Here is an 18844-nt window from a genome sequence, read left to right on the forward strand (position 1 = left end):
AGCATCTTTAGTTGGCAAGTGATGACCACCAGACCCACATTTGAGATGTGTAGATGCTGACATACTGGTGTATTAAGTGTGTACTATGATTCAGCAGGAAAAAAAACAAGGTTACTATATACACACACACACGACACATCATTCTTTATGTAGGGCTCTGGCACAAGCTCCAGATGGTGATCAGATTGGGCGATTTTAGGATTACAGAAAATATCCACGGTTCAGTTAAGTCAGCGCTGCATGTTCCTGGTTGACAATTATTTAGCGGTAAAGAAAATCAGCCTGGATGTTTGCCCCAATCTCAGCCTCCCATTTGTCTCCGTTGTTTAGCAGTTTCTCCTTGTTGTACAGAAGTTCCTCATGAGTTTCTGTGCTGAACTCAAAGTTGGGGCCCTGTAGACAAGAAGTACAGGGCTCAGATAACAAATCCACAACCCTTAGTTGTATCTAACTAAAAGGATTTGGAACACTTTCCCAGCAATTGGCATAGAAAACAATTACACTGCCTCTCTTACAATATTTTTCTTCTACCATTTTATGCATGCGCCAACCATACTTTGTGAGAGTGTTGCTCTTTGTTGGGCAGTTGCCATATAGTTTCACCAAAATGTATGCCAGTCCCAACTCATGACATACACTGCTCCATCTAAATCGAGCTGGGTTGTTTTTGTTTTTTTTTGCACAGCCCTGAACATTTTTATTTTGTCATAGACTGCTCCTAGATGGGAGGTGGACACATGCTTTAAGCAGTTTTCACTACATCAATCTGTTTTCCTCCTGCCTCCAAGCTAACCCCTAGTTTTTCTGTAAGAGATACTACACACTGCACAAGATCCTAGTTAAACATTAACCTGATAACGCCTCCCTTTTAAACCTGCCATTGTAAATACAGCTGTCCCCCCCCCCCATAACCCTGAACATTTTAGCATTAAAATTGCACTACATAATATAAGAAAACTGTTCTGCATTTGTATCATAATATGCTTGCTTCAATGATGAGTACGTTGTCTGTAAACTCCTTTGATATTTCACTGCGGCTGGAAAGATGTTACTCTCTTGCGAATGTTGTCCTGTACCACATGTGCCGCGTGGTCATAAGTGATTTGGAGATAGCATTGTTACATTTTCTTATGAACAGATGCAAATAAACAGATTTAAACAGAAAGAAGAAAGCCTGGTCAACTTGTGGTTATTGTAAAGTCTGAACACTGACAGCTGGAGCCATTGCTAGAATCTCGCCTTCAAACATAATTCCAATGAATAAAGACCACATTTCATTCAGTGGATTCCAATGGGCTACTACAAGAGGATATACTAAAGATTAACAACATTAACACATTGCTACATCTGTGCCAGCATGTCTTAGAGAGTCTCGCTCTTGTGAGTTTATAATCTGCGAGGGAATAAGACCAAGGTAAGGGAATGTTAGGTCCAAGGATTTAACTGTAGTGATAAGATGTGCAGAAGTCAGAGCTGTGCAAAAAAAGAACCGTCACACCACAAAGGAGGACGACAACTACAGTTTCTACAAGTTTTGTTTTTTTCTTTATGCAAAACGGATATTACTGAGCTCTCAGAGTTTGTCAGTGAAACTAGAGAGTTTTAAACCTGAGGAACAGCAAAGGGGGACAGGAACCGCTAATGTACTCACTTTTGTGGATTTCCACCATCAAAGACCTTTTGTAAGCAGATGCTAACCTTAATGATGCCATAGCGACATCACTGCGGCCCTGCATTCATGTCAGGACTTCTGAAGGGGGTTTCTAATTAATGCACCAATGTTTCTGCTAACATGTACAGAGCTTTAACCCCTTCAGTCCCCTATGGATGCACATGTACGTTCTAAAAACATCATTCAATAAAGCTCTTTAGGACGTACATGTACGTCCTGAGTTTCTTGCCGTGGCAGGAAGATGACAGCCTTGTCCCCCTGTGAGTATTGCTGGCTTCCAACTGACCAATCATTTGTAACGGCTGCTGGAGCATGATTGGGCATTCCCTGCTGGGAGAAGGTCCCCTGCTGAGATATCCTACCGCAACACACACACACACACACACATTCCCAAAGCAGGTCAGAGGGATTGCAAGAAAGAGTGAAATTATTTCTCTTGCCACAAGTTGAAGGAGAAAACATGTGCATAAAATGATGGGCATAAAAACATTTTAAAGGTAAGGCCCTAACCTTACATCTTAACAAAACCCACATATGGTGAAAACAGATCTGGGACTGAAGGTGTTAAGCGTACTGTCTCTGCACTGTGTTCCACATTAATCTACCATCATGCAGGTTAAATATTGTGTTCTTCCCATTCAAAGTGGCCATTGCTAACTCAAATCAATGCCTTTAAAATATCCTACAGAGATGATTAACGGAATTGGTATCAGTAAATAGAAAAAGGAAGAAAAAAAAAAAAAAGCATCAGACTATTACCTCAACAATGGCATCTACAGGACATGCTTCTTGGCAGAAACCGCAATAGATACACTTTGTCATATCAATGTCATATCTTGTTGTCCTACGGCTTCCATCAGCTCGTGGTTCTGCCTCTATTGTGATTGCCTGCAGAGATACAGACATTGTATAGCAAAAAACCTGAAGAAGATCAGTGTTCTCAAACATCAATTCAAATCCAATATACCTGAGCAGGACAGACTGCTTCACAGAGTTTGCAGGCAATGCAGCGTTCCTCACCAGATGGATACCTGCGCAACGCATGCTCACCGCGGAAGCGAGGACTGAGAGGGCCTTTCTCAAATGGATAATTTATGGTAGCTGGCTCCCGGAACAAGTAACTGAGAGTCATTCCTAAACCTAGAATAGGTAGAAAACGGTTATCACCAAAACAGACATGTATCTTCTTGACAGATTTATGTATGCATTGACATCTTAAGCACGGTTACCTCTGAACAGCTCCGTCCACAGCAAGGTCTGGGCAGCCCGGTCAGTCACCGACTTCAGATCAGTTGCCTCTTCCCTAGCATTGACATATTCTGGGGTGCAAAGGACATGCAACATGTAAAAGTGCCCAGCACTGGCGCAAACCAAATTATTAATTTTGCACATTACAACAGATGTACCATATTTAAACAATGTCTTCTGGGAATAACTTGAGTAGCTAAGGGGATGGATGAATCCTTCCAAGATTTATAAAACAAAACTTATTTTCTTTATTCCAAGAACACCAAATGAAGCTGGGTGGGGGGGCATAAAAAAGAAGAATCCCAGCAAATACCTGAACAGAAGGTGACACTGAATAAACTGAGCCTTATATCCACACGTAGGGTAATATAACTTGAAACATTGTGAGTGGTATCACCTTCTCTGCCCCTTTTTCCCCTTGATGTTTTGTAACAAATTACTCACTGTACGAAAGCGTTGGTGGTGTTAGACTCAGTGGCCTAGCCAGTATCTTACAGCAGGGAGTGCCTAGGGGAAAAACAAATACATATCCAATGAATACAACATTTGTACATCCCATCCCCTCTAGATATTAAGCTTGAGCATGTCCCTCTTTATTGGTTTGTCTTAGTCTGTCTAGTTTTGTCATACCATTTGAATGTATGTACTGAAAGAAGCGTAAATTGTTGACACTATATAAACAAGAGATAAACATAACAGCAATGTGTGGGTTGCTACAGTTTGTCAAGGTTCGGTATGTAACAGAACCAATGCATCTAAATACAGCCGAGAGTGACGTCTGAAATATCAAAGCATGTTTTTTCTTTAATCGTACAGTTTTGCAAGAATGTTGCTGGACGCATCCCCAGAGCCAAACAATAATGTCCCTTAAAACGGTATTATCGTCGTAAGGAACGTCTACAAATGCATCCCTTTCTGTATCCCAAATTGGTTAGACAGCCTTTTTAACAAAAGAAAAATCGTGAATCTCAAAACACAGACCTGTTTGCTTGGCAGCGTTATAGATGAGACGTACAGACAACATCTTCGCAACTTCTGCAGCAAAAAAGGACAACACTGAAGATTAGTTAATTGTAATGAATGCATGTTTTGTCAATGTTTAAAGGGACACTCCAACCATCATATGTGCTTTAACGCATGTGACAGCTGTCTTGTATGAGTGTGGAAGGATTCCCTAGAATCCCACAAAAAACATTTGCATTTGACATAAATGGTCTCAGCGCAAGAATCAGCGAACAGCAGAGGCCTTATTTATTTTTTGAAGAATGCACACAGACTTATTTAACACGCATCCTTCTTTATTGGGGCTGACAGAGAGGGTAACCTGCCTCCTCTGCGGGCTGACCATTCTCACCAGTGATTGGTTGCTTGAACCTGCCAATCAGTGCCAGAAAAATGCACAGATTGAAGTCAAGGAGGGGAATTTGCAGTCTCCTCCTTACATTTGGAAGGCAGCATCATAAACATGTGAAGGTACCTCTCAGCTGTCACATACATTATAGTGCATTTAATGGCTGGGGCATTTGAGTAAATAAGCCGCCAGCTTTCATAGGTAGAGTGCAGGACGTGTCAATGTTCTCAAAACTTCTCATGAAGTAATTACATGGTTAAGGCTCGCAGTAAACCGGCATTATCAAGTACATGGGTCACCATATTCTGGCCATGACAGGTCGACAAATACAAAAGTGACTACGCGGAGAAAAGACCGTCATTCCAAAGCTGTCAACCGTTATACGGTAAATACAAAAAGCTGTGGGTTCACTGAGCACAACCCTCTCATACACAACACATAGGACGTACCCGCAGAACCTCCGGGCCGCCGGTGTGCGCACGCGCCCTAACCTATTCACTTTGCGTTCCACTGAGCACGTCCTTTGCGAATTGGAAACGGGGTTATCGCCTTACACGGTTAATTTCCTTACACAACTGCGTGTATGCAACAGAATCTCAGAGAACTAACGTATCGCCAATTTACAGCCCTAAAGTCAGTCGCTAACGGGACTTACCTATGAGTCGGTAACGACCTTGTGCACTGCAAAAGCCACTAGGGCCTAGATGTAACCCTATTGGCTTCTGCCACTGTCGCTTCTCTTTGACAAGCTACGTAACAACACTACATCTGCGTTTTCCATTTGCTAAACCATAACCCCACCTTTTTTAGTGGGCCGAACCAATTTCTCTTGATGTTGATTGGATCGCTTACCACTCACTTTATTGGCTAATTGCGTTGTACTTCAAACGAGAAGGTTTTGCGCTTTAAAGTTGAGACGTACGTATCGCTATTGTAACTTTATACCTGAAAACAGGCTAAAGTGACTATTAAAGCTATAAATACGTTTGCTGTGTGAGGAAATCTTAATACTAGTATATTACTAATAAATAGTTACAGGTGAAACACTCTAAATTATGAACATTGTTCTCTGATAGACCAATGCAAAAAAAGAAAAGTAAAAAAAAAAAAAAAAGCCCAAACACGTTGTATCCTCCTGTATCCTCGTGGAATAATAATAATAAACTTTTTGAAAAAAAATAAATAAACGAAATATATATATATATATATATCAAAATTAAAAGAAAAGGCAGTCGGTTTGCAGAGCAAGGGGAGCGATGCAATATTTAGATTAAATAACAAATCTTGGGGATGCTAATGATTTCCGATAAAGTGTTGACATGTTAGTGAAGTTCCTTCAGGGTAACCCACAATATGCTACCCGGCGTGTACAGAGAGTAACCTACCATATGCTACCCGTGTACAGAGGGTAACCCAAAATATGCTACCCGGCGTGTACAGAGGGTAACCCACCATATGCTACCCGTGTACAGAAGGTAACCCAAAATATGCTACCTGTGTACAGAGGGTAACCCACCATATGCTACCCGTGTACAGAGGGTAACCCACCATATGCTACCCGTGTACACAAGGTAACCCAAAATATGCTACCAGTGTACAGAGGGTAACTCACAATATGCTACCCGTGTACAGAGGGTAACCTACAATATGCTAAATGTGTACAGAGGGTAACCTACAATATGCTCCCCCTGTATAGAGTGTAACCCACAATATGCTACCCGTGTACAGGGGGTAACCCACCATATGCTATCCGTGTACAGAGGGTAACCCACAATATGCTACCCGTGTACAGAGGGTAACCCACAATATGTTACCCATGTACAGAGGGTAACCTACCATATGCTATCCGTGTACAGAGGGTAACCCACAATATGCTACCGGTGTACAGAGGGTAACCCACAATATGCTACCCGTGTACAGAGGGTAACCGGCAATATGCTACCCTTATACAGAGGGTAACCCATAATATGCTAAACGTGTACAGAGGGTAACCCACAATATGCTACCGTGTACAGAGGGTAACCGGCAATATGCTACCCTTATACAGAGGGTAACCCATAATATGCTACCCGTGTACACAGGGTAACCCCCAATATGTCGCCCGTGTACAGAGGGTAACCTACAATATGCTACCCATGTACAGAGGGTAACCCAAAACATTTTTTGCATATATTTCCTTTTTTACTATTCATTTGTTTACTGGTCATGGTTGGCATTTTGTATTTTCTGCCTTATTGTCATTTGCTGAGCATAACTTGTATACATTTTCATGATTTGTATAAAATATATATTATAATGCATAATAATATTCATTCTGAAAAGCTGAGCCAAGTCTGCCTGATGTTCCCCTTTTCTAGGAGCTCAAAGTGGTTGCTGACTGCTGTATGTAAGCGATTCACAGGGTTTTGCGGCAGTCCCTCCCTCACGTGCCCCTTTTCCTCATTTCTCCTCCTTCTTATACTATTCACCTCCCATTTATTTGCTTCCTCTTTTGAAACGGTTGTCTGGATCGCTCTCTAAGGGGATAACAACTTGTGAGACAGGTCTGTCACCAAAAAGGTAGGTAGCTGCAAAGACACACCTGTGGAAAATAACCAAGAATTGCCAGAGACAGGTAACCGGAGATAGTTTGTGACGTATTTTTGCCAAAATGGTGCATGTCTATCTGTGTGTTAATTGTACAGGCAAGATTTTAATATGTTTTGTTCTGTCTTATAGTTCCCTTGGTCTTTTGGAGCCACGACTCCCATGAAGCTCAGCAATCATCCTAACAGAAAAGTTGTGTGGTTAAACGTTAAAGGAATTACAGTGCCACAGCAGCCAGAGAGCGATCTGTTTGCAGTAAGTGTGTGTATTTATGCAGTATATATATATATATATATATATATATGTGTGTGTGTATATATATATATATATATATATGTCATTATCGGGACTAGGCAAGGATACTTGTTAGCACCCCTGCCCCTTATGTTTTTTCATTAGATTTGCCTTGCTGTATGACTTTAGAGCTGTAGGACACACTTATACACTTGCACCAAACATTCTGAGCTCCTATAAAAGAGTGATATCATAGAGGAAAAGGGGGTCACGTTTGGGTCCCAAAAGGGAGCTTCTGGTAAAGCAGCCCAGAGGCTGCCATCAATTCGGACCTGTCTCTCTAAAAAGAATACTCCACTGTGCAACTGTATGGCTGATGCTAAGATCGTCCCTGGTACTAATACTAAATGTAAAACCTAATACTATTTATTTAAAGGCACATCGCATGCATTGGCTGTGATCGATATGGCTCAGGTCTATCACGATGCATCTATCAATGGGGTGGCAGCAGATGGTGCAGGGGTTCTGCAGCTGGCAGATGACACTCCTGTCCTGGATGGAGCCAATGCACAGGTATGTCGAGGGTACAGTTAGTGTCCTGCTAACCAACACTAAGAATCTTTGTGCAAATGAGTGATGTTTAGATTTTTGGAAGTTGCAAGGAGATGCCGTAGTGTGAGGCCATCAGTTGAAGTACAGCCAGTGCAGCTATGTGTGGCTCAGGCTAGGACCCCCACAGTTTTGCACTGATCTACTCCCCCTACCTTGAATACTGACAGTTTAAAGTCCTTGACAACCCTACTGAAGAATAATGCATATTAACCCCTTCATACCCAGAGGTTTTTGGTACCTCAAAGCCCGGAGCAATTTTGCCATATTACTAAGGGACATCTTGAACATGTTGTTAATGCCAGTGATGTCACAATGACATCACTTAGCTCACTTTATTATTATTTATTTATTGTATTATTTTAGTCTTTTTTAAATGTTAAAAAAACACTTGTGATCCCCTTGCACTGATCACACTGCATGGGGATCACAGTCTGTGATCAGAGCCTCATTTGAGTGATTGGATATCCCAGCAGGGTCTACACAGATGACATTCAGTGTCCTCCGATGACCTTCCGGGTGACATACGCAGTGACGCGACCTGGAAGGGAATGCCCGATAGCGTGATCAGGCATTTAAAACTGTAACAGCTTTCCGGCGTTTGCGCCGGAAGCTGCTACAGGAGATCGGGCAGCAGAAAGCCAGCAACGCTGGCTTCTGCTGACAGGTGGGAGTCCAGGCTGTCAAACGAGGGCAAGAAGGGCAAGACGTATCGGTGCGTCCATATGTGTTTTTTTTAATGCGCTTTATGGACGTACCGGTACGTCTATAGGGGACTGAAGGGGTTAAAGTACTATTTGATAGCTTTAATATTCATTTCTCAAAAAAAAAAAAAACTTTTTTGACCTAGAAGCTACAACTGCCCTCCTCCTCCATGGTCCAATGATTCTTGCAACTAAAGCAGCCAATCAGTGGTAGAAGAGCAGTCTTATTGAAATCAGTGTGAGCTTGCTGCGCATGGGGGGTCTGAGAATACACCTACCCACAGCATTTGCCAGGATATCTCTGGAGTGGACCGAAGGCAAGTATATCACCTGCATGCAACACATCTTCTGCATGCAAAATAGCTGAATATGGGACCTGTGCATATAGAGGGAATCTGAAGAATCCCTTCATGCATTTGCAAAAGGACATCACAAAAATTTTAAGGGACCACTCAGCTATCATATACATTAAAGTGAATATGATGGCAGGAGTATCTCTTTTGGACCATGAGGGAAGGAGTGGGTGGCTTATTGTTTTGCTAAACAGGAGGAGCCTTTGAAAATATCTTTTTCTTGGAAGAAGAGAAGTGGAATAGTTTGTTTTTAAAACTTGGGGGAAAAACACAACCATCTTTTTTTAAAAATGTGATTGGGGGATTAATAGTTTACACTAATACTTTACACTATTACAGGTTGAAGAATTCTTGGGCGAGAGGGCGGATGATGATGAGGAAGCAGAGGAGAAAAGATATTATCGACGCAAGAGACTTCTGACAGTAAAAAGTGTTGTCTTTGCAAGTCTAGGGACAGCCATAATATATGGGGTGTATTTAGGTAAGTGATCAATAGACACATCAACACTGCATGCTGTTTACTATCAGGGCCGGACTGGGAATGAAAACCACTCCTGGAAATATGTGGACACCAGCCCCAAACACACACACCAGGACAGGCTCTGCCACACCGACTCCCAAATACACACCAGGACAGGCTCTGCCACAATGACACCCAGACACACACACACCAGGACTATTGATTAATGTGTCCTCCCACATTTGTGCGTTTATGCCCTAGCCAACCCCCTCCCTTGTGTAATGATGCCCCCACCCTTTTTGTATTGGTTAATGTGATGCCCCCACTGCCATGTGTATTCCCCCAGCCACCCACCCCCCCTGTTTATATTGATTTTGTAATACCAAAACCCAGCCACCCCCCTCCCTTGAATATGGGTCCGCTTTCCTATGACCCCTAACTATTTTTTTGTTAATACTTACATTTTTGTTTTTTTCTTTTTTCTTGCTCTCCTCTGATGTGACGACCCTCTCCTTGTCACGAGGAACTCTTCTGTGACCCGCCCCCTTGAACATCACGTCTTCAAAGCGGCCGCCGGGCTGCGAAGTTCAGAGCAGCCGTCGTGCTGCTGTAAGACCGCCTCCGCCTAAAGAAATTAAAGCGACCGGCGGAGGCGGTCTTACAGCCGGGCGGCCGCTTTGAATGTTGGTCTGCCGGCCTACAGACCGGCCGGCCCACCAGGAAATTTCCCGGTACCCCGGTGGGCCTGTCCGGCCTTGTTTTCTATGCCAGAATCTAAAATAGTTTTGACACATATTATGTTTTACAATTCAGGACACCAATTCAACTTATGTAACAGTGGTTTGCTTATTAAAATAATAAAGTCCAGTCCAGGACTGACAATTATTTATATGTTTAATTTCTGACAAATCTTTTTGGTTGAAACTGGTTTTATATGAGCAATGAAAAACTGTTCAAACAGTATATGAATTGTTATGCTAGTTTTGCAGCATTCCTGAGTCTTAAAAGGTATACCTTCAAAGCAAAAGCTAGCTAGTTTTCTTAAATTAATCTAATGATGCCTGAAGTGGTGTTAATCATCTTTTCTTTTTCATTTAAATTCGGTCTGCACCACTGTTAGTAGTTATAGAGGGGTAGACAAAACACTAAATGCCGTATGCTCTAGGGATTTCCACAACCCTTGCAAGGACACTAATGTCCGTGTAGGAAACTTTATGCCCCTCCAAACAAAGGTGGAGTTATCTTTTCATCAGTGCCCCATGTAAATCTCTTGCTCATGGTTAATAAAAACATAGAGTGCCCCTGTCTGCTAATACACATGGAATCTGTATTTTGAGTAATTTATTTTTAGATTTATGGTTTTTAAGAGACTTTGTAGTCTAAATTATGTTTATTATTAGGTAAACAAATCAAGCTGAGTTTAATGCAGTTGCACTAGTTAAGATGTTAGTATTGTAAATATTAGTAAAAGATTTTTAAACACAACTATATATTCGGTAGGACTCTTGCAGATGCAGCTGATCTTGCATTATGATGAGACGTACCGTGATGTGAAATATGGTAACATGGGATTGCAGGATATCGACAATAAGATGCTAATGGGTATTAATGTGACACCGATTGCTGCATTGCTGTATACACCAATCCTCATCAGGTCAGATGCCATTTCTGTATGTTGTATGTTTAATCATGTTCTCTGTGGTATTGTATGTTCGATGTGATAACGACTCTGCATTTACAAGCATTGACTTTGACATCAAATGGCCAATTTAGTCTGCCCATTTTTCCTGCCGTGAAGATTTAAACCTTAATTAGTCCTGGGTATTTGCCATACATTTGGGATAGCAATACGCCTATCCAATACAGTTTTAAATTTACTTACTTTATTAACAATTGCTGCTGGAAGGCTGCTCCATAAATCTAGCACTTAGTATAGTAAAGCATCCTTACATCTAAGCTTTTGATTCTTAGTTTTAGATTATGACCTCTTGTTCTGGCATTTCTCCTCCTTTGACGCCCCTCCTATATTTTTGGCTGTGCAGGTTCTTCGGCACTAAGTGGATGCTGTTCCTGTCCTCTGGTATCTATGCTCTGTTTGTTTCAACCAATTACTGGGAGAGATACTACACACTCGTCCCTTCAGCTACAGTAATTGGAGTCATGATTGTGCCCTTCTGGGCATCAATCGGTAATTATATCACCAGGTAAGTCGGGAAACATTATTGGAATGTTAACTACCATGATCTGTGTTTTCTGACTTGGGTGAGTCTAAGTGAGAAGTTAACTGTAGTTTAACAGTCCTTGTAGTGTGGTTTTTGGATTACACTTCATCATCATGTGTCGGACAGTACCCTGTTTGTCCATGTGTCCGAAACATTTGCCAGCTATTAATGGTTTCACTTTTTTGGGTGGTGAGATCCAATGTTTCATTTCTGAGAGGCATTGCTCACTATCAAATGATTAAAGAATAGTTATAAAGACATACAAAAACTAACAAAAAAGAAAAAAAGACTGTTAAAATATCCATTTGTTCAAAGATCTAATAAAATAAAATGAATGTAGACAATGGTGGGAAATTGAATTGTCCCTGTTATGGACTATAATCAGACCAAGGGGCGAAAGACCACAACTCTCAGCTAAAAATGTATAATCCCAAAACTAAGACCACTGAGGTCTCAACAAAATTAACTAAGTACCACACTTCTCTGTCTCAACATTAGAAACACAGGGCAGCATTATAAATTATTGAGTGGTGGTCTCCCCCCCCTTGGTCTTTTTGGGGTGTTTTTGCATGATTATTAGGGGTATTCATACACTGTATACCCTCATATTCTACTAGGGGGGTTTTGGGCTACTATTTGTAGTTATAAAGACAAAGTATTTTCCACTTGGTATGTAGCTTTGATGAGCTGACTCAGATGCCTAAATTTGCCAGTAAATGTCATCTTAACATCAGCTTTAAGACAGGAACATGTATACGGTACTGATACATTAACAGAACAGAAACTGGAAGAATTTGTGTCTGGTTCCTGTTTTGGCTATTTTTACCATAAACACATCCTCCTAGTTCAATCTGCTCTCTCCAAAGGAGGAACCAAACCGAGTTAACAATTGCCTTTATCCTGTATGGCAGGTGTCATGTAGAGCAGAGTTGCTCAACAGGTCTGTCTATGCATATTTGGGTAGGTTCTGAAGACCAAATAGTGTTTAGAGGTGCATAAGAGACTGGAAAGTCTGATATACAATACTAGACTTTGCAAATAGAAAAAAATAATTCTATAAATAGCAGGATTTGAGTTATACACTTAAAGAAGATGTAGGTTCTGCATGTAAGAATCAATTAGCTGTTGACCCAGATAAGTCACAGTACAGCCAAGGATGAATATTTTGGTAGCTGTGGAAACAATATAAGTTATATCGCTGGCTTGCCTACAACCCTGTCAAAGTGTTGGGGTTTGCTATGATATGTAACTTAGTTTGCGGAGGACAATAACTTCACACAGATATGCCACTTTTTGCCTGCCTACATATACAGTCTACATAACATATAATATACGGCATGTAAGATCTAAGAAAGGGTCTAGACTATGCATTCCAACACCATGGCAGTGATGCACATGATATGCACATACAGCTTTTTCCACAATAGGTGGGTGATGATGTCATAGGGAGTTTCTTCACTTTTTCCTTATTTTGAGTGTAATTCAGGTTGTTGCAAATAAGGTAACTGTTTTATTCCTGTGTAGCTAGATGTGTGTGTGTATGTGCACATAAGAGTGAGGGTTTGTACAGCCAATGCATGAAAACAATTCTGTGCATGACAGTAACTGTGTGTATTTACAGGATGGCTCAGAAGTACTATGAGTTTGTTAACTATAAAGAGCAAAATGTGAAGGAGCAGAATAAGTTGCCACGAGGAGCCAGCCACAAATATATCATCATCTTCCAAAGTATCTTTTACTCCATCTTCCATGTAGGTTTGGAATACCTTCTTCCATCTTTACCGTACTAAACTTCAGATACAACGGGGCTGTTAATATTTCGGCTGAACTGGTTCATTTGTTGCTGTGATGCAAACAACTTTTATTGCTCAAGAATTGCGGCATTGCATCCTTGCATCTCATTCTTTTCATTGAGTAATCTTTCTTCTGAAACTATTTGTTTCTTACAGATAAGTTTTGTGCTGTCCCAGTTTCCAGTATTTTTCTTTCTCAGCAATTACCTGTATTCATACAACCACACTCTCCACAGTGTAAATGAATGTGGTAAGTGTGCAGCAATCAGAAAAAATCAAGAGATGTGCTGTCCAATGGACTCCCTAAATCTGTGTCTCTTATCTCCATTCCCTCTCTTCAGGAGCCTCCATAATTCATGGGATCCTTCCTAAATTCAATGTAACGGTTCTACACACTCTGCCTCCCAGTTTGAGTCTCATTTATGTGGAGAGCACACTCATGGGAGCTGCCCTGTTATCAATGATACTAGTAAGTAAAGGAAAAAAATGTCTGCAGGTATTAAACACTACCAAATAAAGATCTATTATCTACTTCCTCTACTCTAAATATTTGCTTTGTGTTTCAATTCCCCTCTCAGATCTTGGCCCTCTGTGGTTCTGCCTACCGCCCAACTGAGGAAATTGATTTGCGCAGCATAGGTTGGGGTAACATCTTCCAGCTGCCCTTCAAACATGCCCGAGATTATCGCCTACGATGCTTGGCTCCTTACTTCTTGTACAGTGGATTTGAAGTATTGTTTGCCTGTACCGGGTTTGCACTGGTGAGTATGTACAGCTTGAAATGTAAACTAGTCACTAATACCTAATGTTATATATTCTCAGACCTTCACAGTGGAGACATCTGTAAAAAATGTTTTTTTTACTTTTTGGTTACCAAAAACTAATTGTGGTTCCCTGCTTTTTCAACCAAGGATCAACATTGATTGCAATCACACTGAGAATGTCACATTTAGAAGGCGTGCATTTTTCAAATTGGAATGTTGACATGTTGAAAACTCTGTGTCCATGTCCTACTTAGGAGATCTATGAAGCCAGCCACTTCAATTTACCCCCATCAAACCATATATTTTGGAAAAATAGACACCACAGGGTATTTTAAATGCTGGTCTTTTAACTCTTTCTGGGCACAAATTCTACCACGAGCCTTTGTCAATGTTTGCAGTAGTATTTTTTGTGTTTTTTTTCCCCACACACACATTCTTTATACTTTATGGAGAAATTTACAGCCCCTGCTATTTGTCACTGCCAAACAACATGCCAATATGTGTTCAGCAAAATCTTCCGGGTACAGTGATAACACTCGTGCATGGGTTTGTCGGGTTGTTTGGGAGAATAAAAGGCATTTTTCAAATTGGAATTTTGACACGTGGTCATCCAGCCCCCACGTGTTATTTGGGACATCTTTGAAACTGACCAATTAAAGTTACCCCATAAAATCCATATATTTTTGAAAGCTAGACACCCCAGGGTATTTCGAATGCTGGTATTTCCATGCACATTTTACCACCAGCCTTTTGTCAACATTTGCTGTAGTATTTTTTTGTGTGTTTTTTTGTTTTCCACACAACAATTTCAGGTATGAATTTACAGCTGTAGGTGCATGTTACTGTCAAACAACATCCCAATATCTGTTTAGCAACATCTCCTACATGGGGTTATCTGTTTTTTGGGAGGTAAAAGGCCAGGTGTGCATTTTTTTTGGAACAGCCTGTGCCCATGTTCCATTTTTGTGACATCTTCGAACCCAGCCAATTCGATTTACTCCATCAAATCATACATTTTATAAAACAACCCATGGGCATTTAAAATGGCAATATTATAACTCTTTACATGGGAGAATTTTTGTGAAGATATAGCATTTTTATATAGATATGTATATATATATTTTTTTTTCATTTATTTATTTATTTTTACATTGATGGTGACATCAGTGGGGAATTATTTTTACTTTACTCTTCTCCATCTACACCTCTTCACTTGGACTATCCAGTCCATCACCAAATCCTGTCTTCTCCTAATGTTTCACTCCCTCCTCAACCGACTAGTTTGTAAGCTTGCAAGAGCAGGGCTCTCATCTACTCATCTCCTTTTGTACCAGTTTGTTATTGTTTTGATTTAAAATTTATCCTACCACCTCTGATTGTAAAGCACCAGTGGCGGAACTACCGGGGTCGCGACTGCGACCGGGCCCTGGAGTTCTGCCAGTCAGGGGGGCCCAAGGGGTGCCGAGCGATCGTTTTCAGCAACCGCTCGGCACCCTTCTGTCTCCTCTGCTGCCTGCCTCAGCGCTGCCCCAACTGCAGTGGTGGGAGTGTGAGGCATCTGTCTCGGGTGCCGGCGATTCACGCTGAGCGTCGGCATATGAAGTCATATGCCGGCGCTCAGCAGTGAAGCCGTGTGCACCGCGGCAGAGCAGCGAGACAGAGGCCTCACTCCCCCACCACAGGACTGCACAGTGAGAAGGGGGTAGGGAGAGGGTAGATAGTGAGAAGGGGGGGTAGGGAGAGGGTAGATAGCCTGAGAAGGGGGGGAGAGGGGGGGTAGATGGTGTGAGAAGGGGGTACATTGGGTTGGGGGTGGGGGGCCTTAACAGATTCTCGCACCGGGGCCCTGAGGCTTCTAGTTACGCCCCTGTAAAGCACTACATAATGTGCTGCCGCTATATCAATAAATGTTATGTAATCTAAGACAAGATCAAGAACTGATTAAGCAGGAAAAACATGCAAACAAGATTGGCCAAAAGATTCTTATCTCCTATAAATTTCAATGGTTATATGTGATGCCACTGGAAAATATTCTTTATTCCATTATAGATGTCTTTTTATTATTATTCCCTCACTTTTCATATTTTTCCCTTTCAGTGTTATGGAGTATGCGCTCTTGGATTGGAGACACTTCCATATCTCATCACTGCCTATGGTCTTTCTAGTTCTGTCTCTTCCTTTTTTGCGCTCAGCATGCTCCACCTCCCAAGACAGGTACCCTTAGTTGGCGGAGCCTTACTTCATTCCTGCATCCTGATTGGACTGTTCTTCTGGAGCCCAACACCCAAACTGCTGTCCCAAGGACCCATATTGTACATAGTGGCTGTGCTGTGGGGGATGGGGAGCGCCATGAACAAGACTGGTCTTAGCAGTGAGTATTGTTTCATGGGGCTGAAAGGGGAATGTATGAGATCAGGTGTGGCTATCGGCACTGTGTATAATTGTGTGGAAAAATAGTGAAGGCCTTGTAAGAACATAGGGTTAATGGATTGCCAGGACAAAAGATAATAAGAAAAAAAAATGAAGAGCAATTGTAGGAAAGTTGGAGCAGTTGCCTTGGAACTGAATGTTCTTGTATACTGCTGTAAGTCTAACATCCAGGGTTTTATTAAAATACAAGTTGCTCTTATGTTGAATACAACTGCTGAGGACAAGTGATACCTTTGGACATTTCTTCCATAATGTATTTTCCTGCCCGCCCCTCAAAACTGACATTTGAGTAATTTTTTTTTCTTAACTGTAGTTATAATTGGGATGTTTTATGAAGACAAGGAACGGCAGGACTTTGTGTTTACAATTTATCATTGGCTTCAAGCATTTGCTATATTCATTGTCTACCTGTGGTCTTGGCTTCCTATGAAGGTGAGTAAACTAAATGCAACATAAAACCACATCTGACAAAACAAACAATTTTGTGGCAGATAGTTAAAGTCTATCTTAACCTTCTGTTTTGTCTTTCAGGCCAAATTGGCCATTATGTTGTCTTCTGCATTAGTTTCAATACTTTCCTACTTATGGATGGAGCACAAGCTTCGCAACAAAGTGCCATATCGTGTGCCCAAAATACCAGCCCCACGCCACAAGGTTAAAGGTTACCGTTATTTAGAGGAGGAAAATTCTGATGAATCTGGATCAGATGGGGAAAGTGAACAGAGCAAAGGGGAGGAGAGTGACGCAGATGAAAATGGAAGGGAACCCATACGCCAGAGGTGCAGAAACTCAAACAAGGAACAATGCTACGAGCAAGCAGTAGAGGAGGAGTGATCAAAACATCTGTAATAACAATTACTCCTAGTTTCTGTGTGACAATATCCGTTACCTTTTACGACCTACAGTGGTAGTTTTGTACAGAACAAGTGTATCATCATGTGTATATACTCTCCGTTGGTGCACATGTGGTGATTGTTCCACTTCTATGAGTTTGCAAAAGAATCACGCCTCATGCATATCCCTCAAGTGCACAACATGCTCCACAAGTACATATACTGTTCAACACATCACCCAGAGTTAAAGCTCTCTCCCGAGTATGCCTGTATGACCGTTCAGATACACCTTATCCTGTTCTGCAATGTTCTGCACACAATTTGAGTATAACACAGATTTAGCCATGCATTCAATTTGAGACATTTTTATGACATTGCATTTCCTCTTTTTGAAATTACAAGTATATATATATATTTAGACAAACTAGAACCGCATAAGCGTACTAAGAGTAAAATAAGCAATTCTACAGGTATGTGTAAATTAATAAACTATAAATATACTTGAAATGTAAAACATTCCTGTGTAAATAACTAAAGAATGCATCACCAATCATAAAAATTAGGCATTCTGAATTGTTTGCAGTAATTAAACGAATAGAACCTGGCCTAATTGAGGTATTCTGGCCTAATTGAATTGTACAGATCCTGATCACACAATAACAGAGGAGGTTAAAGCACCTGGTGCATTGTAAATACTACAACTATATGGATTCTGTCCATTTAATAAGGGATTAGCCATGTGGTATATTATTTGTTTTGTTATACTTAAATACAGTATGATGATTGTCTGTTATAATATAGTTATAATAATAGGAATTTAATTTGGAAGTTTTTACCTCTCGTTACATCTTTGCATCTTTTCTGTAACAAAATATTTGAATATGATTGAATATGATTCATTTTATATGTTTTGTAGTAAAGCAACATGACATCTCAATGAAAATAAATCTATCTTGGTTATGAATTTATGTAACCTCACTCAATAGATTAGGTGTTTTAAATGCAAAAATCTGCCCCTCTTAAAATGCAATGCAAATGCATCATGGCATTTATTTAGAACTGTAAAAAGGAACTGTGTAATGCCCAGCGCTGGTCCCAATACTCTAGGTCCCTATACCTTATCCACGATGTCCTTTGCTATGTTAACACACAAGAACATGCAGAAGTGGGCACCAAAGCGACATATGATGCCAGAAACTCTAGAGCTGGTCAGAAGTGCCCTAACATCACCCTTGGGAAAAATACAGAAAATACATTCTGTTTGCCTCACTCATGTCTGACAAGCAATGCTTGTTTTTTTAATGTCACTTAATGTTTCTGGGAAGAGAGAAAACCATTTTCAAAAGAAAGACATGTCTATATTGTAATTATGCCATTGCAAGAATATAGGAATTGTATGTAAGATACTTGAGACCAGTAGGCTTATCACAGAGAAACATATAAAGGAGTCTGGTTACACCGCCATAAAGCTTTTGTGTGATTAGAAGAAACTAAGAATTATTATAGAGGGGCCCCTTGTCCCTAAAATTGTTTTGTATATTTGGCGATGAGGCAATCCTGGAAAAGACAATTGGTTCTGGAGAGT

The 18844-nt window shown here is 40.9% G+C and overlaps 2 protein-coding genes across 2 annotated transcripts; one reads left to right on the forward strand and one right to left on the reverse strand.

Annotated features, from left to right (window-relative positions):
- Window positions 1–261: 261 nt before the first annotated feature.
- On the reverse strand, window positions 262–3944 carry LOC149298874 (NADH dehydrogenase [ubiquinone] iron-sulfur protein 8, mitochondrial-like). The gene is made up of 6 exons (XM_089486998.1): window positions 3902–3944; window positions 3365–3427; window positions 2902–2991; window positions 2640–2812; window positions 2432–2560; window positions 262–393 (listed from the first exon to the last, which is right to left on the reverse strand). Exons 1-6 carry the CDS (start codon window positions 3942–3944, stop codon window positions 262–264), a joined length of 630 nt encoding a protein of 209 aa, XP_089343124.1.
- Window positions 3945–7556: 3612 nt separating this feature from the next.
- On the forward strand, window positions 7557–17260 carry LOC149298875 (protein unc-93 homolog B1-like). The gene is made up of 11 exons (XM_089486747.1): window positions 7557–7664; window positions 9097–9238; window positions 10718–10871; window positions 11260–11421; window positions 13061–13190; window positions 13389–13482; window positions 13574–13701; window positions 13811–13993; window positions 16094–16367; window positions 16740–16858; window positions 16958–17260. Exons 1-11 carry the CDS (start codon window positions 7557–7559, stop codon window positions 17258–17260), a joined length of 1797 nt encoding a protein of 598 aa, XP_089342873.1.
- The last annotated feature ends 1584 nt before the right edge of the window (window positions 17261–18844 follow it).

Source organism: Sceloporus occidentalis, unplaced genomic scaffold (genome assembly GCF_023333645.1).
Source record: "Sceloporus occidentalis isolate IW3139 unplaced genomic scaffold, rSceOcc1.0.p SCAF_30, whole genome shotgun sequence".
Taxonomy (NCBI): Eukaryota; Metazoa; Chordata; class Lepidosauria; order Squamata; family Phrynosomatidae; genus Sceloporus; species Sceloporus occidentalis.

Bases quoted from the DNA above. Each gene is read 5' to 3' on its own strand.
- LOC149298874 (XM_089486998.1), bottom strand. From the start codon at position 3,944: ATGTTGTCTGTACGTCTCATCTATAACGCTGCCAAGCAAACAG. The intron at 2,561-2,639 runs GTATATTGGATT...GTATCTCTGCAG, and splicing joins AAGCAGTCTGTCCTGCTCAG to GCAATCACAATAGAGGCAGA. The intron at 394-2,431 runs GTAATAGTCTGA...TCTTGTCTACAG, and splicing joins CTGTAGATGCCATTGTTGAG to GGCCCCAACTTTGAGTTCAG.
- LOC149298875 (XM_089486747.1), top strand. From the start codon at position 7,557: ATGGCTCAGGTCTATCACGATGCATCTATCAATGGGGTGGCAGCAGAT. The intron at 13,191-13,388 runs GTAGGTTTGGAA...TGTTTCTTACAG, and splicing joins TCTTTTACTCCATCTTCCAT to ATAAGTTTTGTGCTGTCCCA. The intron at 16,859-16,957 runs GTGAGTAAACTA...TTTGTCTTTCAG, and splicing joins GGTCTTGGCTTCCTATGAAG to GCCAAATTGGCCATTATGTT.